General features: G+C 36.2%; 1 protein-coding gene across 1 annotated transcript in view; it reads right to left on the bottom strand.

Moving 5' to 3' along the window:
• Nucleotides 1–22595, bottom strand: part of MYO16 (myosin XVI) — a 250981-nt gene that overhangs the window by 54199 nt on the left and 174187 nt on the right. The window contains exons 24-27 of the mRNA XM_010216802.2: nt 20886–21061; nt 18684–18764; nt 18260–18465; nt 2694–2796 (exon numbers count right to left, since the gene is read on the bottom strand). Of these exons, the coding sequence (XP_010215104.2) occupies nt 2694–2796; nt 18260–18465; nt 18684–18764; nt 20886–21061 (566 nt within the window). The remainder of the gene's footprint in view (nt 1–2693; nt 2797–18259; nt 18466–18683; nt 18765–20885; nt 21062–22595) is intronic.

The raw sequence follows: 22595 nt of genomic DNA, 5'->3' as shown, positions 1-22595 counted from the left end.
CATGACTGAAACTGCACTGTATGTTGGCTTCAATGAAACAGCTATTTTATTGTCCTAGTTTAGCTATCTCCAGCACAGCTTACCCAAGCAACTGCAACATTTCATAAACCTATCAACACTTCTCTAATAAATACTTTCTTCTAACACAGAGGCTGCTGAATCAAGCACCACATACTGGCTTAGCTGGTAGTGTTTGCTCTTCTGCTCTACAAGATAGCAGAAAATAAACCATGACTGGATTCTGGTCTAGGATTTTGTTCATCTGCCTTCTATTTTTAAGTAAATAGCAGCATTTACAAGAGGAGGAAGAACCTGTTCTGTGAGCAGGCTCTGGATTTTGTTAACAGCACACTCCCCAAACACAAGCTATACAGGAAAGAAAAATGTCAAGTAGGAAATAAATATAAAACAACCATTATCTTTGCTCCTTCCTTCCTTTCATTCCCTCTCCTTTCCCTCTTCTCCTTCGTTTCCTTTTTCTTTTCCTCCATCCATCCATCCTTCCTTCTCCTCTCTTTGTCTGTCTGTCTGTCTACTGTTAGTATATATGCCTACAGTCCTTCAGGTAATAGTACTGAGGAAAACACTCCTGGAATTATTAATAAATATCTGTAGCAAATAAATTTTCAGCTCCGGCAGTGATTCATTTGAAGTCATCACTTCTGGCAACAGCGGCTGAATAAACCGGTCATACATGCAACCCCCAGCCTTTCGGATGACTTTTAGTGATATAACTCCTTTTCTCTAGCTGACATCATGCTGGATTCCTCTCTTTCGTCTCCCTCCTTCTCCTCTTCTGGCACCCATGACAACTGCAGATTGTATAAGCTTCCTCATTTAGACCGTGCAAATTTCACGATTAGTCAAATGAATCAAAGAAGGTAATTGAGAGATTATGTGACATAGACATTAGTCACTAATGCTGGATAGTTAGATACATGGTTTTGTATCACCTACTATGTTTGTGTCAAGCTTGTATTCACTGGGCATTTGTCTGTAAGAAATCCTTTGAATTTAGAATGTTTTTTTTAACCTATTTTCTTTTCAGTCACTGTCACCTTTTCATCTGTTTTTCATAGCTGTCTGTGGCTTGAAGAGGGTGTAAGGTGAAGGTCACTCATTTTTTCAGACCTTGTTCCTTTTAGCTTATTCTGTTCTTAAGAGCTTAGTCACTAAGTGACAATGGTATAACTCTCATCCACAAACCCTCCTATTCCATTTAACTTCACAGCATCTTTTAAGAGTCTTGTGCGTTTCTGGTTTGAAGGACAGAGCGATGCACAGCGCTGTAGCTGTGCACACCTCACTTTTCATGGTGTTAATACTATTCTGGAGGCAACACCTCTAAAATCTGTTCGAGATCACAAGCTTCAGTCCATGAGCACAATGGAGAGATTCTGTTTTACAGTTACCTTTTTACATTGATGTCTGTCAAGGTTTCAGGCTTGTTTTCAAATGTCAGTCACTATAGAATCACTAGTCTTGAGCGGCAGGCTTTCACTGAAGGCCAACTGATTTTTTTACGCTGTAACCCTGTTATTGGCTTCTACAGAAATAAGCTGTGGAGACCTCTGGTTGTGTGTTTTCTGACAGGAGCACAGTGTTCCATTACCACTATTCAGCTTTTTCCCAGTGCTAAGCCCCAAACCCCCAAACCCCCAAAGAAAGTTCTGAAGGCTAGTGGTACCTTTAGTCCCAAGTACTTGGGAGCTAAGATACAGCTTCTATATACTAATGATATATTAATGGCCTCTTAATGCTTAGAGGTCTTACATGACTTGGAAGATTTATGTTAACCCCTTCCTTTAAGCTAAGCTTCCAAAGCCTACAGGAATGCCCTACTTGCTGGTCAGTCCCTACAGCTCATACCTGATCCTGAAGCTGGTCTGGATGCTCTTTCTCATGCTGTCCAGGCGAGTCTATACACTAAGCTACAGAAAGCTTCCTTTCTGCACAATAGCTTATATACTGTGCAAGGGAGCATTGTTTTCTTTAGAAATTGGATATGTTAAAGAAATCAATCCTGTTCAATTATAAAACCACCTATGATAACTGAGTTATCTGAATAAGCAGAGGTATCCACTTTACAATCCTGGAGAAGATAAAATATGCCATAAACAAAGTAAAGAGATAGGATGGGAAGTTGAGAGCTTCTTGTTGAGTGGTTTTTTTTTTTTTTTTTTTTTTCCTTCTTGATATACAGAGATCTAGGTACCTAACTCAAGCTCTGATTCAGCATGCTATTGCCTACACAGGCACTACTTATATGGAAAGATCTAAGTAGATGTTTTGGTTCTCTCTCGTTCCTGTATAGTAAAGCATTTGGTGCATTGCCTTACATAAAGAAAACATGCAGATCTTTTTGTAATTTGGAAACAGAATTAAAGTATAAAAACACTCCAGCACTAAAAATGTGTAAACCTTGACACCTTAAAAGACCTGGTTTCAAATCCATAAAGTAAATATGCTTAATTGAACTCTTTTGCTTCTCACAAGAATACACTGCTTCTTTTAACACAATAATCACAGTCACATGCTAGAAAACCCAGAAAATCATTTTGATTCTATCCCAAAGCAGATATTAATGTCAAAGGAATACACTGCTGCAAAGGATCTGGTGGCTTCCCACAATGGGAGTGACTCAGCTAGCTTGTTTAAAGAACGATATTTTAATTGCTTTGTAGATCACAAACCTGCCAGCCTTGTAATTTACACTGCTGAAGAACAAGATGACATCTCTCTTTGGCAGGCAGTTTCTTCTTCTCTCCTGCTGCTGTATCAGCCAAATCTTTATACCTGTAAAAATCAGCAGAAGTATTGTTACTCTGTGCTGGCCAATACTGTCCGCTTACCTCTAGCTTTCAATGGGATACCAAACTGAAAGCACAGGATTCTGATACAGGTGAAGAAAACAGAGAAGGCCAAACTCTTCAAATTTTTTATATTGTTTTACACGGCCTTGGTTAATAATGGTGTGAGACAAGTGAGGACTAAAACCCAGATTTACTTCTAATTGTTTCTTTTGATGACTCACATTAATCCAATGCTTCCAATGCTGAAAAAAATACAAAGCCTCATCAAATGATTTTATCATCACCAAATTAGGTTAGTGAAAGGAGAAAAGTATTTTTTCAATATGTGTTTCATTACATGTTAACATTAGCAATTCATACAACCGTGACATTGTTAAATAAGGTAAGAACATTTTCCTTGAGTACCTTCAAAGACAGAAAATTGTAGGAAAAGAAAAATATTTTGGTCAGTCTAACGCTCCAGATGAGCAGCAGGAAACCAGGAAACCCTAGCTGCCTGACAGCTCAGCTAGCTGGATGGTCAAGAACATTGCAATTAAGGTTGAGGCCATCCATTTTGCATATTTATATGGAAACTGGATTTTCCTTGGGATCACAAAGAAACAGCGGTGTGTGTTAGAGAGAAAACTGCTTGAAGGCTTGAAACATAGTCAGATTAGCACTGCTGACTGAGACTAAAATTATTCAAGGCTGATTCACAACACAAAAAAGCAACCGTGAAGATGGTCAACTCACTCACTGCAGAACCCTAAAGAAATATACTTCATTCCTGAAAAATAACCAAAATGTAAAAGGCTGAAATTCTAAGTTTGGACTTGCTTTGAGATCTATACAAGTGGCAGGATTCAAAACAAGAATAACCAAACATTTCATACAAGCGGCCAGACAAAAATGGCCCATTGTTTCTTTCACCCTTAACAGCCTTTGAAATTTCATCACATCATCCTAAAATTCTAAACAGGGTTCATAATTCCCTTCTATTCCTTAAAGCAGACTCTAGCTTAGAGAAAGAGAACGAACTAACTGTTGGGGTAACAGAGGAGAAAGAGACAACAAAAAAACATTTTCCATTTCTGCCACAAACCTCCTCTATGAACAGGAAGGATCAGGACCAGGATTCTAGGGTGGGATATACCTCCTTCTGCGTTAGCCACTGAAAGCTATGCTATGCTTCTTGTCACTCAGTCATCTAGCTCTCTATAATCTCTGGAGATGGGTATGCCCATACGGTGATTTATTCTATACATTGTGGACATTTTTTCTTAAATAAGGACAGATTGCCCTCTGGAGGTGCCCTTCTCTACTGACTATAGACGAAGCTTGAAGACTAGAGAGGATGACTGAATCCAGAGTGGCTGAGATCAATTTACCTGTCTGACATGCCTATCTGTCCTCTTAAATTTAGTCCTCTTAAATTTAGTGCTTTTGCAACCTCAAGATTATCACAGAATGCCTAATTTTGTCAAATTTATCATATCACAGCAAACAGTAATAAATGTACACTGAATTCATGCAACAGGTTTGTATGGACAATTTGTAAACAGCAGGGCTTGCTTCTGTGAAAAGGTAATCTGGGAAGACTTTGAAATTTTTCCTTACTGGAGAATTCTTCTGCCACAAGCCCAGCCTTCGTTCATTCCTATGTGAATTGCCAAACTGGTTAAAAACCAGGCTGCTTTTCAAATGGCAGGTCACACACATTACCCTATCAAAACAACACGGAGTGTAAAGCATTAGAAAGGTTTCTATTCTGTTCACTCCAGCATAGACATCAGCTGCAGATGAGGCAAATCTCTCCCTGCAGCAAGTGAAAATTCACATAAAAACCAGCGGGGGAGCAAGTCCCACTGTGTCCTGGCCACCAGAAATCAGCCAGAGCCCCACTTTGCCTTGCTTTGCCCACAGGGCTTCTTCACATCTTCCTCATCCCCATCTCTCATTTTTATACACCCTGAACCTTTGGCCAAGCAGTCCAGGCTGGCCTGCACATGCTGCCTCTGCTGCTTCTGAACCATGTCCTCTGTCAGGGAGATTTTTCTGCTTGCTCAGACACAATGCTGCTGCTGTTGCCAATATTTAGGTAGTTTGTGAATATGGAGAGCTCAGTTCTCCTGGGCCTTCGCAAATAAGCATGTTATCTGATCATTTTCTCCCTCACTTCCCTAAGTGCACAGCTGATGAGATCCAGGCAGCTGCCGTTTCCAGAGAGGGAATATCCCCCAATCCAGGGGATGGCACAGCAACCCACAGCAACGTGCTCGGGCCCAGCGCGCTCTGTGATTTACGTGGAGAGCGCACAAATAAGCCGCAGGGCTGCACTCCCAGTTCTGCACGCGCCGCAAATCTGTGAGCAGCGGAATAAGCACCACACACTCGATTTCAATAGCATGTCAACATGATAGAAGAGGCTAAGGGAAAGAACAGGGCAAGTACAAAGGGCACAAAAGCTCCAAACCAACAGCTTGAACAAACCATGAAGAGTCCTTGAACTAACGCTTCAGACCACGAGCCCCCTTCCAGATTTATGCTACACTTTTTATAAGGGTCTCATCTGATCAGAAAAAGAAAGTCCCAGACCAATGAAGTCAGAGTTATCTACTGACTCAATCCAAACTCCTTGGTAATAGCTTCAAACACTAGATCTCAAATCATTCCTGAAAGCACCTTCTGCTCATCACGTCTTGGTCTCGTTACTTAAAAACTGAAAATCACGCATGGCTATAATGTAGTTCCCTCTCAACAGTGCTAAGCAATACACTTGTAAACATTCAAGCACAGTTTACATAAGGAAAAATAACCATTTTTGCCAGTTAATTCATTATGTTGTTGCTTCATTTTCTCTTTCCTTTGTTTACTTCAACATATTCTGTTTGCCAAGTTAAAACGGCAGGATTCTGTCAATTCAATGTAAAAGGGAAGGCATTAAAGAAGACAATCAAAACTAATTTGTATCCTGTGATTCTCCCAGAAAATTTAAAAATTATCATCAGAAAGGAGTAAAAACAGGTTGCATTGTCTTGCTAAATTCTCCCTTCTTTCCCTGTAAACTTCCTCTTTTTTTCCTTTTACAACCAATAACAGATTGATGTATCGTTATTTGTGTGAAATACATGACTGAGATGGACTTTGTTTGCAAAACCTGTCACTGCACGCTCACACCTCAAGTATGTTCTGTTAATGCTCTGTTTATTTAGATTTGGGGAGGTTGGAAGAGTGGGTTAGCCATGGTTTGTATTTGAAAGAAAAACTATAAAGTGAGAAATATCTAGTAGTCCTATCTACTGCAAAGGAAACTTTTTTAAGGAAAATAAAGGATGTCTGGAAAATTTGCCCATACTAAAAATCTTGTAAAAACAGCCACTAGCAGAGAACAGGACAGAATTTTGATTAATGTTATGTATATATAAATGATACATACTTAATCCAGTTCCCTGTGTTATATCTTCTTTTATTAAAGGAATAACCTAATTATTTTTGAAATATGAGGAACAGGGGAAATTCCAGATAATTAAAAAGGGAAATGGAGTACTAGAGTTTTCAAGAAAAGAAGACTGATTCTGCCAATTTCTGTACAACATATATATAACATAAATCTCAGTTATATGACACGAAATATTAACACCAAAAGCATGTATTCAAGATTTTGGACAGCATAAATCCTTGGATGCATCCACAAGGAGAAGAAAAGGATGCCTTTTTAACAATCAGATCATAGCAGAAAAAAATGCATTTTGGGTTTTCTTTGATAGGACTTGATAGGATTACAAAAATATAGTGAGGTTCACCTCAGAGGAAGCATTTTATATTGAAGCTGCTTTATAGAGGCTTATAGAAATTCTTTAAATTCCTGTAGATGTGAACATACATGCAAGTGTAATTTATCTGGCAGATTTGACACAGTGAATAACTATAGATGGCAGTGAACCAAAGTATCAGTTTTAAGTTTTTAAATATCTTAATCAGTCTTAGACTGATACTGAAAAATGTGGGATTAAATAGCTACACTTGCAGACAAGTTAGAGTTAATAGAGAAAACAAAAATGGAATCATTTTGAGAAAAAAAAAAAACCAAAAAACACAAAACTCCACAAGCAACCTTGTTACCTTGTTTTCTCTGGGTTAATCTGACAAATATTTAATCTGACAGATATTTACTGACAAAAAGAAATCTGGAAAATAATAATACTGAGAGTGACCTTAGGGCAAACTGACCAGGTATCATAGTTTTACAGTCCAGTGGAAAGAAGTCACTGTAAGTCAGCAACTTTCCTACTGATGAAATTAATAGTCTCGTTTTCTACTTCAGCAATTAAAACTTCATTTCTTACACAAAAAGGTATAGGTGCCTATAAAGCATGGCTTAACATGTCGTGAAAAAAAAAGGAAAATGCATTTAGGGTCAAAAAAAAAGGTATATAACTGAGATGAGAGAGGAAAATCAGAGACGAAGAAATAAAATGAAGTCAGAAAAGTCTCAGGGTAAAATTTGACAGTGACCTGCATGTGGGTCAGCTATTGAACTCTCACAGAGCTCATTTCAGACTTCTGAAGGATGATCACAGCCATGAAATCCACTAAATCAGGATATCCATGCAAAGGATGTTGCCACTTGGAATATTTTAATTTAGACTGGACAAAATCTAAAACAAGTACCCGAAGTAAAGATGCTACTTTGTGTTGAGTGACGGACAAGGATTTTTTTTTCTTTTTAAATTTTTACGCTTTTGTGTTAGGTTTTGTGTTTAACCACCTTCAATCTTTTCTAGGCATCTGAATTCCGATTTCTGGAGAAAAGAAATAACGAAGATACGTGTGTCTTAATCCTAGCATATTTATTCATATACTTCAGGCAATTAAGCAGGGGCTTCCTCATCTCAGACAATGTGGCAGCAGAATAATAAGTAGAATATAAATTATAGTTCAGCTCTTGGGATTAGTGGATTCAGCTATGCAAATAAAAATTGAATTCACAACATCTGCTAGAGATTTGCATTACAATACTTTTGCATCATCTTACTTAAAGCTGAAATTCTCATTCCATCTTCATAAAGCAATGTAAAAATAAATTTACTTAAGAAATCAGTAAAATGACATGTTAATTAAGAATTACACTAGCATCAAACCATCAGTCCTATTACATGATGAACACTTGCCTCTAACTCTGTAAATGTTTACATTTACCCCAAGGTAGTTACCCTTCTCCATAGCTAACTTCATGCTTGCTTGGGCACCCCACAAAAGTACACATCAAGTGAAGAAGATGTGAAATGCTTCACTGTATGCAGCATATATGAATTAAAAAAAAAAGCTTTCTTTATGAAGTTGATAATTTAATTCTGTATAGCACAGAGCTGATACTGCATTGGTGTACAATGAAGACAGCTACGTTTCCCTCCTCCACAATCTTAGCTTTGTGAAAATAGGGGATCTAGCATACAAGCTCTCTTCCAAAGAGTCTTTCATCTGAAATTACAGAAAAAAAAACAAAAGGCACATTCTTTTTCAAGAGACCCTCTTTAGGAGACTAGAATAAAGGAATCTAAGGCTGGGTAAATGGGTCATTTTTTCCCTTCCATAACTTATGGAAGAAATGTGACACTCAACTTTGAGCCACATCTCACTAACGCTATAACCTTATGCATCCTTTTCTTTTAGATCATGCTATAAGGCAAACATTTTGATGAGGTCCATACTGTTGCATACTTGCCCTCCAGCAGAACCAACATTTGTTGCTGGGTCTCACAAACCAGGCAACTTGAAGTGGTCAAGATAGAAATTTGCCCTTCTAGAAGAATGGGGCAAGGCCATGGTCTATGGATTTTCAAGGACAGTAGTGTGAATTGTGATGATGAAAGGAGATGAAATTATGAAAGGACCTTGGGGTGGTATTCAGAGAAGAGGAGGCTGAACCCTCCGTATCACTTTTGGGAAACCTAGAAGCAGCTACCTGAAACAACTGAAAATAGGTTTTGTAAAGCAAAATGGCTCATACTTTTTCTGAATATATGACCTTTTCAGAGACATGATTTGACCCTGTTTTGAAACACTGCAGCCAAGATGTGCTTGCGCACTTCCACATTTGGCATCCTGACACGAGAGCGGATGTCACTTCATTGGCTTATTAGTTGCCTGGAAAGCACTTCCCAGTCTATTTGGAAGTACACTGGGATAGATACCTATTGCAGAAGAAGAAGGCTAAGTAAAATGGAAAATGTATTCCAAGGAGAAACAGTATTGTGCCTGACAATCCATCTAAATGATTCTTGAATTAATTACTTTTTTTTTTTTTTTCCTCTGGTGCACAACCTTCCCTAAGTTAGACTTCAGAGCCCCATAAGGACAATATGAAATGCCTACAACTATTCAGTCAGACTGGGAAACCTGGCTTTAAGCAAACTTACTTCAAACCAGGTTCTTCTGTTGAAGATTAAATGGTTGCAAGGAATATTGGGAGGTGAGAGAAGAGGAGAGAAAATACAAAGAACAGTGAATTTCTGTGATGAGTGTGAAGAATTTAACAGCAGCAGTATCACAGAAACAAATAATAGGAGTACATTCACCATGGGTTTTGAGTGTGGGGCAGCTGGACTACCTTTACACATGAGCAGAACAAGAAGGTGCCAGGATAAGAGAAAACAGTCATACTTTCCTAGGCATTGAAAGCACACAGTTATATCAAATTAATCAAGAAATAAATAGGAATTACTTAAAAAATGTTTTATGGCAAAATTAATCTATCCATGTGACTACTTACACCATAATTGGATAATTCAAGCTACCTAAACATTGCTATTAGTATAAACTAATGCATAGCACATTTACTTCTTTAAGTGTTTACTCTCTGATATAGTCTTCTTGTATTAATTTAAGGTCTATTATTTTAATAGGCATTTCCTTAAAAGGAAATGCATAAGAATTTGTGGAGAAATTAGTGGCTGACAATATTTTCTTTTTACAGTTTTATTTCTATGGTAAGCTTTTAACTGAAGTTCTTACTACCATACATAAATCTATGTCCATTATCTTTGTCATTATGTGTTGTCAGCAAATTACGAAGTACTCAAGAATTATTTTAGTTGAAACATCAAGGTCCTAAAATAATTTAATGTTATTAGTTACTTGTTATGGACGCACAGACCTCAGGAAGCTTGATGAGATATGGGTCAGGAACTTTCAATATTTGTATTTGTACACATTTGTCTTTATTATCCAAGCCTCTAGATGGAATCCAGTACTGTGGTATTTTAGTACTCTGTGGGAACATTTCTTCTTCATGTTTAGAAACACCATGAACTTTTAAATTCATGGATATAAAATATGCATAGATATTATAAGGATATGCAGAATAACAGGATTATTTATTGATTTAGTAAATGTTTAGTTAACCTTGAAAGATGAGAAATGTCAAATGCTAGTGGGAGCTGGATGCTAGTCCAGAGGTACCAACAGCGGCATGTAACGCTGGAAATGAAACAAACATTTAAAAATTTTAGACACACTCCCTTTAGTTAAAATAATAATAATAATAATAATAAAATACTGGAACTGCTGAAATAGTTCAGCCAGAATGATGTTTGTGTGTGCTCAGTATATTTATAATTATGTAAGAAAATGAACCTAACGGGGGAAAAGAAATGGAGAAAAAATCACTCTCATATCAATAGTAACAGAATTTACTATTCCATTCCATTTCTTTACTTACTATTTACGTACTTACTACATTCCATTTCCTTACTAACTATTACCTTTTACCTGTATATTTAATTATCTCACCTCTATTTTTCCCACACAAAAGCCACCCCTGCCTCAAGTGAGTCTTCCCGAAGAACTCTAAGTACATGCCAGACATGAATAAATTGAACTGACTTCAGCAGAATTACACAATTCACATGCAATTGCAATGGCTTTAGCAAATCAGGGTGTCTTCTGTGCCCAGCCAGCAATGTAGATGAAATATTTATCTATCTCCTACATACAGAGTAAATGCTTGATCTACCTTGAAAATTCCACTGAAAAAAAGAGAATCTTCCTTTTCTTTTATACTTATTGCTGCACTGATGGTTAGTCCCAGAAACCCTGGCACCATTATCATCCCCATAGTCCAACACTGTTACTTAAGGACTGATATTTTGCATGTACAATACTGCTAATTCTGTGGACTGTAGAACTGATGATACAATGTGGTAACTTCAAAACCTGTTTCTGTTTCAACTCCATTTTTTAAGCATGTTAAAATTCATTAATTCTTTGCCATAAAAGGGGGAATAAATGTGGCTATACACTGAGTATGTGTAATACATGCAAAAATGTTAGTCAAATCATGACCTAAAAGTCCCATCCATTCTCTATAAATAAAGTCCTAGTTGAATCACTAGAGACATATAAAGTTGTCATAGTTTATTTCTTGTATTTTGAGTATTATACAGGCCCTAGGGAGAACAAGGGAGATAACAAAGTTAAACAGCTACAAGTAAGCACCAATAAAAAGGTAAAAAAATATATAGTCTAACAACATTTAATAAATGTTCACTACATATTTAGTTTGTTCATTATATGAATAGAACAGATACTGCTATAATTCAAATGGCCTGTGGCCTCTAGGACAGTGCCACATTTGGGAACTCCCTAGGTGAAGTGCAGCAGTTCTAATATATGTATGTGGCTTCCCAGGGGTAATGCCAGAGTGCTTTGAATTCTGGTCAATCCTTAAAACATAATAAATCTCTCACATCAACAAGTTTTCACAAGGGACCACTAATTTAGACTAATTCTGAGACTGCTGTAAAACATTCTAGAGTGGACACTGTTATCAGTGAGATTGGGCGAAAAAGGACAAAGATGATATATTCCATTTCTCCCACTCCCTATTTTCCATCGTTAATGGAAAATAAACAATTCCTCTAAGATTTCTTTGGAGCGCCATTCATATTTGAACATCGCAGAAAGGGTAAGGTTCTATTTTCTCTATTTCTTTGCAGGTCCAGACTTATGAATGGCCAAGGTCAAGATCTGTCTCTGATATTAGGACACTTAGCTACCTCATTAACAAAATGAGCCTCCTCCACAAGACCTCTACTTTTTATTCTTTTGTACAACTATTACGACAACTTCTTTATAGAATTTGATGATTACAAAAACTGCCAAAGAGATGGTCATTTTAAAAATCACTGTTTTAAGCTTTGTGAATGACCTTCATTCTTTACAGGAAATTAGTCATCACCATGTTTATGAATCTGGATTTAAAGTGATCTCATAATGATAGCTTCAAAATACTTTATTTATTCATCTTCTCTTGCATTCTTAAATAATGTGCATTTTCCTTTATTGAAAGACAAACAAAAATGATCACATTATTATATCAACCAGAAATATTACTTCCAACTCTAACTCTGAAGATGCAACGTACATAATGGCTGAAATGCCAGTTGGTTTAAATTGGCACCACTACATCGACTTTAATGGGACATTGCTTTTTACCACCAGCGATGTCTTGCTTTTCTTGCAAGGATTAAAGGTATCATGGCATATATCATCCTACTGCTTTATGAGAATAGTGATAATACAGTATCACAGTCAGCAAAGCTAAAAGGGCCAGTCAGTCTATTCAGTACATCTTTCTCACTAATGCCCAACCTAACTTGCTCACAAATGTCTGAAAAGTTTTGCTCCATTCTTTTGTTCACAAATGTTATTTAAAAAATAGCTAGTTTTAAGGAGACAAAAAAGGGGAAGAAAACAAACAAACAAAAAACAAAACAAAACAAAACAAAAAAAGCAAAAAAAGCCCATTGAAAAGCTCCTGGACAAAGGAATGGAATAATGGTTCTTCCACAAGAGCACAAATTAACAATGCATCTGTGCCAGCAGTGCAGACTGGATCAAAAGCTTACAGTAGACTTAATGTTGGCTTTATACCAGTTGCAGAAGGACAGGCAATTTTTGAAATTGAGACGAACATAAACTTTCCTGGGAAAAGGGTAGCTCTTCGAAACAATCCTCAAAGAAAAATTTTACTAAAATCCACTATTAGGGCATTTCAGTATCAATACACAGTGTCCTGAGCGGAACTGCAAATTTCAGGATCTGCAGTTAAGCATGACTTCTAAGTAGAACCTCATACTGAAATCAGTGTAAAACCTGTAATTAGAAGAGGCATTGAATATACTTTTTTTTTTCAAGCTCACTGCTATGAATCTTATTACTGTGTTTCATATCTTAATCCCTAATATTTCCTATTAAAATAGATGTTTTGCCATCTCTTTAAAAATTATTTAAAGACAAAAATCATCAGAATGTTAACTTACTTTAACATTCTATTTTTAAACATTAAAAATTTAAAGTTTTTTTATTTTAATTGGCTCCATATGGCTTATATGTTATAATTTAGATATTTTAATGTATTCTGTGCATAGGACAGAATAAGATTAGCCAACTAATGAAAAATAGTAATTATAAGGTCTAGCACCATGTCTCCAAACCTACACAGAACATTGTCACAGCCATTAGCTGAAATGATTGCTATTATCTAGCTGTGTGTCAGTATAAGCATAAGTAAAATGACAACAAAAAAGGGAATGATACAATTTAAGTCATTGTTAAAAATAACTGGAAATGGTGAACCATGCTGTTCTAAAGAACCATGTCTTTTTCTTCTGTAACATAGAGATATTTCTACATATAGCTTATAAGTACTTGAAATTTTGTACTTGACAGTACCAAATTTTAGGTGCTGTTCCTCAAGCAGCAACAGGCGTCAGGATGGGAGCTCCATCATGCAAAAGACAAGACAGAGCTAAAAGAGTTAAGACTGTACAAAGCAGTCTGGAAACCTGTCAGAGAGTGATGAAATCCTAAGAAATATTCAAAAATCACAGAAAGGAAGAGAAGGAGCAGCATACTAGCAGACAATCATTTGAGCTTTCTGAACAATATATGGTCTGTTAGAGAAATCTTGCAGTTCTTATAAGCTATTAAGTGAAAGGCGGAATTTGCTAGCCAGTTCACCAAGCCCGTAAAGATTATTCAGAGTGTCAAGAGCCCACGTGGCACAACTGGCAGGGAAGGGTAACATGGATGCTGTTACTTCTGGACTTGTGCAAGTGGATCTAGTAATCTCCGTGGTTAAGTTGGCTCCCAGCCACAAGACCTATGTCTGCCATGTGCACTTCAATCTCAAAGGCAAAGGAGAATTCATAAATTCTGCCTTAACCAAGGAAACTAAAACTTGGGCAGAGCAAAGGACTGGCTATAAAACCTCTTTAAAGAAAAGAAGAGAAGAAAAATATTTTTAGTTACTAATTCAATTTGTAACAGACTAGTGGTTGAGAAAATCATTTGAGGATGATGGGATCAAAATAAAATCACCCAGAATGAGTGAAACAGAGTACCCCACTGCCTCATTTCTCCCTGAAAACGCCTGAACAGCTGTATTCCTCTCCTTCACTGAGCAAGAAATATAAGACTAGCTCATTGCTGTAGATGGGTCCTTGATCACTATCATTATTATTAAAAATTTATATTCCAAATGACTTTTACATGTCTTCTTTGAGCAGTAAGTGAGGTGAATGACACAAAAGTCAGCCAGTTTCCATTTTATTAATTGATGCAAAGAGATTAGATCCTCAATATTAAGCTTGCAGAGCCAGGCTCTGTCTGCACCTTGAAGAGTTCCTGTGACCCACTGTTCCATCCTGCTAACAGAACACACGCTGGACACTCACTTGTTTTATCATTGCACCAGATACCACAAACATAACCTTTAAAATTTTTTTTTGACCTAAACACTTGTGCTAGCTTGTGCTAAGCAGAAGAGAAGAATTCCACCATCTCTCACTATGGTCTTTGTAATAGTTGTGTACAAACCAGAAAAAAAGAAGGAACTTTTCCCAGGCTTTCTCAGGGTTTACTCTGTTTTCCTTTTTTTTTTTTTTTTTCAGGAAAAGGATGTCTGAGGATATTTTAGCTACGCCATACAATTTCTGCTGCAAATTAGAATCTTTGAGCTTTTAACAGCATTATTCGCACTTCTCTTTTGTCTAAAATTGAAAGCTGAACTTTCAAAATCTAGCCCACTAAAAGTGATTCTTATGATTTAATGAAAAAGATCTGAGTAAAATTTTCCTGAAGTTCAAAATGCATGCTATTTAAGACTTCCTATTTTAAAAATAAGGCAAAGCCTGATTTCTGTCTGACTACTCAAAGAATTTTAGAAATTGAGCCAGCACTGCAGGCAAATTCAGCAGAAACACTGCAGTTGGAGTTGGCACATTTTGAAATCATATATATCATCTTACAGTTATATTGGTGCTGCCTGTTATTACAACATTTAATAGCATCTGACCTTATCAATTCCCATTTTTATTATATATTTATTGACAGTAACTGTCACAGCTACCACTTAAGAACTCTAATTTACACAAAATTTCTCTTATGATCAACGAACCTTGGCGATTGAGGGGTTCACCTAGCAGCTGTCAACTTCTACTTTCACAATACAGAATCAGAACTGGTGAATCCAGAAGGATAGCGATAGAAAAAATGATTAAGTTTTGTGGACTAGGAAGAAGTGCTCCTGCAAAATATGACCTTTCCTTAGCAACAATCTTTCTTTAGCTAGTGAAAGAGTTCAAATACGACCCATAGGTATATGTTGGAGACCAGTCATATCTATCTCTAATTAGACATTAATTGAAATTCATTTAATTTAATTCAATTAAAAAAGGAATGATACTGTCTGATCCCTATTACTGATAGAATATCCAGTTGTTCTGATGTACTACTACTCCTCCAAAAAGGTCTCCAATTCAAGCATGCTGTCTTTTAATTGCTTACAAAAAAAGCTTCTGTTTTTAAACTTGTCATTAATTATCTTTTTTTTTAAACTCGGACCACATTATTGATGCAATAAGCAATAGCCTAAAAATAAATAAACAAAAACTGCAGGGGACTGGGAGGAATGTAACAATTTATTGTTACTTGGGAATTCAAATTGGGATCTGGGCCACAAATTCTCTCTGATTTTGTATAGTGCTTTCAGACACGCCATTAATATCCTTTACTTCTCAGGCCAGTCAGGCCCAGGAGAACTGCACAGTACATTCAGCTCCAGAAAAAAAAAGATCTCCTTGCATTCCTAACACAAAACACTTTGCGGCTGACCTGAGCGAAGCTGTGAACCACACAGCTGCATTCACTGGAACGTAGCCCATCAAAGAGAAATTTCAAGACAAATGCTTAACTCTTACAATTATAGGTCTTTTCCCCACCTTTGGGATCACATAGTCAAATTTATAGTTAATGTGAATTGAATGGTTAAGAAACTCTCCTCTCCAAAAGAGACAACACACATGAAAGCAAAGAATATTTTTAGTTTTTACAAACAGGCACACAGAACAGAACAAAAATCAAAAATGATTTATATTCCTATTTCTTAAAAGTCATTCAAGAAGAGATTAGGGCATAGGCAAATGCATTTCACTCCAGTGCATCCATCTCTGAATCGAGAGCAGCAAACTGTATGTTTTTTTCTCTCTGCCTGTGTTTCCTTTGTTAGCTGTCAAAGTCTTTCTCCCCAGAGTCGCAGACAGCATTTCCTTTGCTCCTTGGGCCAAGCCATGGGGAGACTAAGCCTTTTCAGCTTGGCTGGAGCTTGCTAAGAGCATTCACTTGGTCACAGCTCCCCACCTTGAATAATGAAAAACTCTTTCAGCTTGTTTTGTTTCCTGATTTTTCTGACTTCATCAGTAAAATCATTACAAACAACTGCACCAGGTTATCTGCTAACCAAAACAAAAGCAAACAAAACAGCATCTTTCTCATTCACTAGGATAGAGCTCTAGTTTGCCTCTGGGACTCTGGGTATAATGCATCTTTCTGAATGTGAAAGTATCACAAAAAGTAGAAGCCAACATATTAGATGGCATATTTTTCTGTACTCTATGGTTAATTAGTAAGTCTTCATTGTTTCTTACCTTCTATTCCTGCTTGTGATCCTTCCTTATATGTGAAGTTTCTATTCAACCTCTTACAATGCACCTGTTTATCTAGAGCAAAAGGAGTTTTTCAAGTGTTTTTGTTTGTTTGTTTGTTTGTTTTTCTCCCTTGGCTCCTCAATATCATGGAGTCTTTTCAAATACATTTGAGTTGTGCATTACTGTGGCCCACAGTGACCAATACTATTGATAACTGAGACTTTTTTAACTGTTTGTACTCTATTTGGTAGACCAGGCGGCCTCTAGACTTCTAGGTGAAGTCTGTCTTTCAGAAGTCCTTGAAGAAGCAGAGGAGAAGAATCTATAAAATATTTGAATACTCAGATATTATTTTAGTATTATTTTAAAATAAAGTTTCTCCAGAAAAAAAAATCCATATCTTATGCCTATACTGTTGAGGGAAGATGAGGAAGACCATTCTCTGGGACTGAAAATGAATGACAAGAAATGGTCCTTGTACATACAGTCACCCTTTTTCACACTCCAAAACTGAGTTGCAACATTCACACTGGCTTCACTCAGCCTGCATTTCTGCATTCACACTGCAAGATGAATATTGTTGCACAACTGATTGGCCACTTTTGAAACCGGTGGGGTTATAAGCTCCTCTGGTCCTGCATTTTTTGAATATTCACAGAATACTCAAACACAATATGACCTGGTCTAAACCATAATTTGGCTTACAATGTATTCCCAAGAAGTCCTATGTATTCCCATACAATGTATTCCCAAGAAGACAACTGGAAGTTTAGATATGAGTAAGCAGCTAATATTCCCGTGCTTGTGCAGAATTAAAATAATACATAGCCGGTTTCGGACTGGTTGATACATCAGTCCAGACACAGAACATGCAGAGAGGATGAATATGTGCATGTGCATGATGTTGCTTAGCTTGTATCTCTTAGGTAGTGCTCTGTCCGTGCTGACGCATTTCAGAATGTAAGAAGTTAGCCAAAACCCAATAAAGGAAAAGGGGGCAAAAGTCTGCTTTCATCCATATTTGCTAACATAAATCTTTTCTTCCTTTCCTCAAATTAATTCAAAATTTCACTCATTTCTAACAATAATAATGAAAATGGAGCTGTAGGACAAACATTAATAACTAATCACCATGCAGAAATAGATCTTAGCATGTGAAATAAAAATTCTGGACCCACTATATCTACAATGATAAACCAGACATCTGACTCTATTTTATTTTGGCTTTTTATTTTTTTAAATTGTTTGATTATACTTTGCTGATGATATTTCATGAATATATTTTCACACAGCTTATAATTATTTCAAATAAAAAACAAATGACAAACCTACAACCCATGCTGACAGATATGATTTTTATCTGAAGAAAGTCTGCAAGGTTCATCAGCAAAACAAGACTGCAAGCACTTTCAGCACATGGCAGAAGGCATTGTAGTGTAGGTAAGAAAAAGCTTTTGTCAGCTCAAAAGAATTTACCTTGACAAGAAGTCCGTGAAAGAGAGACGTATTGGAAATCCATGACGTATGATTTTGACCATCTCTAGGACACCGATATACTGCAGCTGAGCAGACACATAAAAATTGTCGAAAGTATCTGGAGACTTAGAATTATTAGGTTTTATGCAATGAACAGAATGTGGTGTACAGTTCTGCAGCTTCCCAATAATATCTGTGAGTGACTTCTGTGGAAAAAAAAAACAGTTATCAGTCATTACTGTGCAGCAAAAGCAGTTTTTCAGTGCAACACATACATGCTTTTCCACACTTTTGAATACCATTTTCTTAAAAGCCAGGTAAGTTGCTTACTCAAGTATATTATTTTTCTGTCCTTGCAGTCGGTAAAGTCTAATACTGTTTTGTTTTTATTTTTTAAATTTCTGATCAGAACATATTCACTAACCCTGAGCTGTGTTGCCACAGTGGTTGGGCCCCCTCGTTCCAGTCTCTGAAGAAATGAGGAAGTTCCTTTCTTCTTCAACAGCTGTCAGGAGAAAAGCACACATGCAATATCAGGATGAGCAGTGAACCTTAATTTCCACTGGTATATAATTTACTAACAAAGGCAAATATTTACACACACAGACATAGATAGACAAATCATTTGCATTTCAGAAAGAACTGAGAAAGTGGCTAAATATCCTTAAGTATCTGTTGACACATGGCTGGCTAGAAAGTTTTGATTTCAAAAGCAGATGTGTGCTATGGTAAAGATAAAATTCCATTTCCAGATAATTCAGCAATGTAATATGATCGCAATATCTACTGCAGACGCAGAACTTGTGCAGTTAGTATCCCATTCAGTTGGCATATTAATAGTGCAAATCTGTTTCTCTCTAAAGTGGTTCCTTATGTTTCTGGCAGATGCTTAAGTGAATAAACATAAACGAGGAGATCTGAAAATTTTTGAATACAAAATAATACTATTCTTATAAAAATACCTTCTGTTTTCTTCCTGCATAAGTGAATTTAGTTAAACCTTTTTCTTTTTAAAACGATTTAATCTATTTTAACCATAAATTATTAATAGCTTTATGTCCCATTAGAACCAATAGTATACTACACAACAGAGTTGGGAGTGGCAAATAAATTTCTGTTTTATTTCCTATCCTTCTTAACTTTGAGACTAAAACGGTAAAAAAAAAGATCATTCTAAAAGTGGTCTCAGGAAGCAAGCTTTTATTGCTTGCTTCTCCTTTCGCTTTTTTATTCTGCTCTACCTGCAGAAATGCTGGCAAAACCACTGCATTCTACGATGTGGCCAGACAGAGATTATTATTCAAATCTGTACCAGTGACAGCCTTTTCACCTCTAACCTCTCTTTATTGCCTTTTTCCAGTCCACTTATACCATAAAACTCACTCTCTTTCAGGTCAGCATGTTCTGGTCTGCTCGTATCTTTTTCTAGTGGCATCAAAAAAGGATATTTCCTCAATTTGCCCCAAACTTCACTAAAAATAACATGGTGCCAGTAATTCTCTACTCACTATGCTTAACTGTGGAGCTCTTTTTCACTTTAAATCTCACTTACCAGAATGAAACAAGACTTTAAAGGCAAATTCACCTCCTACTTCAAGCCACACAAGTAAAAGAGATGTGCTTGTTCCAGGTCTTCTCATAAAAAAAGAAATCACTAGTATGGCTATAATGCTTCTCAGTCAAAGTTTACAAAATATTTTAGGGATGGAAGTAGAACAGTTCTCTCCGCTTGACAGATAACGCAGTCACCCTTTCCTCCCAACAGTTTAAATCACTTGTTCAAGACCACTTGCTGAGTCAGTAGAAGAGCCGGGAACAAAATTTCAGATACTAAAACTCCTACCTGCTGTGCTATGTTGCATAGTTCTTTCCATGGGAAACAAATGTTTGGGTAAGAATGGGGGAGAAAAAAAAAAAAAAAAAGAAAAGAAACAAGGTAACGACAAAAAAAAAAAAAAAAAAAAAACCTCTCCAAACCTGGATGTCAATATGTCAACAATGGCCTCAGCAATAAGACCTTAGGAAACTTTTACTAGGAAGTTATGAATTTTACTCTAGCAGAAAGGCACTGAAAAGTAGGCACTGCTGTGCCTCAGTCATTTGATAAATCTGTCTTTAAACCAACAGCATTTCTACTGAGATTACTGAAGCATCTGAAACTGAAATTACGTCACCAAGCAGGGGTTGGCTATGAGAAAAATTCCCATGACATTTTTTGAATGTACTTCCATGAAGACACACAGGCACGTATAATGTCACACACACATTCATATGCCACAAAGGCATATGACAGCAGCCTCCTTTATCCCACGGCAAATCAACTTTATGCAGTTGTATGCCAAAATAAAGTTGTAAGCTTCAAGAAGCCTAGAAAGACAGTTGACTGAAACAACTGCTTGCTTCCATTCTAAAAAAAACGAAGAATTCCAAACTCCAAAGAATGGACTTGGAAAATTATGTGGCAGTAATAATAAATAAAGAATAAATAAATTATTATTCATGAACCAGATTATTTCAGCAATTTACTGAATACAGAGAACTAAGTGAAGGAAATGAAACTTTCTGAAGATACAGAGTAACTGAGTAAAACCTTAGAAAAAGAGCACAAAGAGTCCTAAATTCTTACCTTGCTGAGCTCCATATACTTTTTTGCCTCTCTGCTTGCATAGGTCACTGATGGCTTTTTACTGAGCAAAGCTGCTTTACACCCTTTGATTTTAAGAGAATGATATGGAGGAACAAGTGATCCTGTTTGTGTCAGCTTGGACTGAAATAACTGATTGATGACTATATTTTCACTGGCTGGGAAAAAAAAAGAAGAAATTAATGCATGAAGATAGCATATACTTAATAAAAGTATATATGTGGTATTTGGAAGGTAAAAGACATAGTTAGAAAAGTAAAAACATAAAACAACTGTCATAATTCCTTCTGAATTTTGTTCCATTCCAGACTCACATCCTACAGCTATTTATCCATATATTAAAGCAATACAACTGAGATATATACATGTTATATAACATTTACTTAACATAAAACATTTAGCAATGATCAAGATATTTGACAGATGCCAATTATAGACAGTCACTGCACCAAAGGAAAATAATTATACAAAACAAAATATAATGGATTATAATGGGTTGGGAGAAGGATAGACCCATATAAAGCTACATTCACACTTCTCTGCCTTAATACCATGCTTTTACATTTTCAAAAAATAGCCTATAATGACATACATATTTTTGATGTAGTTGTGGCAACTAACACAAGAGAATACACTTCCTTTTTTTTTTTTTTAAACACCTCAAAATTTTAAGACAAAGAGGACATGTCACACTCATTCCAGTTAAATTCTACTTCATAAGATTTTAGTGACTGGCTTTTAAGATGAACATGGTAATTACATGTTGTTTGTACTGCCACAGGATCAATAAGCACTGAAAATCCACTGTGCATTATATATCCTTAACCAATTTCTTTTAAGAACTAACAATCTGGGAGCATGATATACCCATAATGTGAATAAAAGAAAAAAAATAGATGAATGAGAGGAGGGTCATAAATAATGTCAGTAAGTTTAGTAACAGGCAGAAGGCTTCATTTTGATCTTTATTACCTGTGTAAAGATATATTTACTAGACATTTAAATATAACAGATTTGTTTTCCCACTTGTTGTGGAAATCATTACTGTTGACTTAACATAAATAATAAAGTTATGAGAAGGACAGCAAACATACTTGAATCAATTTCAGTAACACAAAGTTGTGGAAGCACAGTCACAAGCACAGTCAGTAGAGGACAAGGTCCACCTACATATTTTAAATGAAGATAGATGCTGTAGGTAGGGCTAGTGAAGACATTAAAGTTTTCCTTTAAATTAAAGCAGATAAAACCTATTTTAATAGTGTTTCCTATTTTATTTTGGGGACAGGTATGTTTTCCATTCCATATATTTTTGAAACACAGTAGATGATATCTTTAGTGTATATAAAGCTTTTGAACTGATTAAAGTAACTAAATTCAATGAAAATAGAAAGAAGTAAACACTTTTAACTTATGGAACTGGCCCCAAAGGAGATATGTCACTGATATTCAAGTTCCTCAAAGCCTATGTCAGCTAAAAAGAAGGAACATAACCCTTAAATCACCTGCATACTTTCAAATATTCTGCTTTCAGAATTTCCCCATTCATTACATTCGTTATTATGTGACTTCTTAATTATATATATTCTCTTCAAATCAAACATTTTATATCCAATCCCAATGTCTATTTTCCCTTTTAACAGTTCCATAGCTGATTACACAAAGTAGCAAAGAAAATACAAAAGGAGATTA

The sequence above is a fragment of the Tinamus guttatus genome, unplaced genomic scaffold, assembly GCF_059628265.1.
Source record: "Tinamus guttatus ecotype Peru unplaced genomic scaffold, ASM5962826v1 Tinamus_guttatus_pri_ptg000047l, whole genome shotgun sequence".
NCBI classification, from domain to species: domain Eukaryota; kingdom Metazoa; phylum Chordata; class Aves; order Tinamiformes; family Tinamidae; genus Tinamus; species Tinamus guttatus.
The sequence above is the reverse complement of the archived record's forward strand: the minus strand, read 5'-3'. Positions and strand labels throughout refer to the sequence as shown.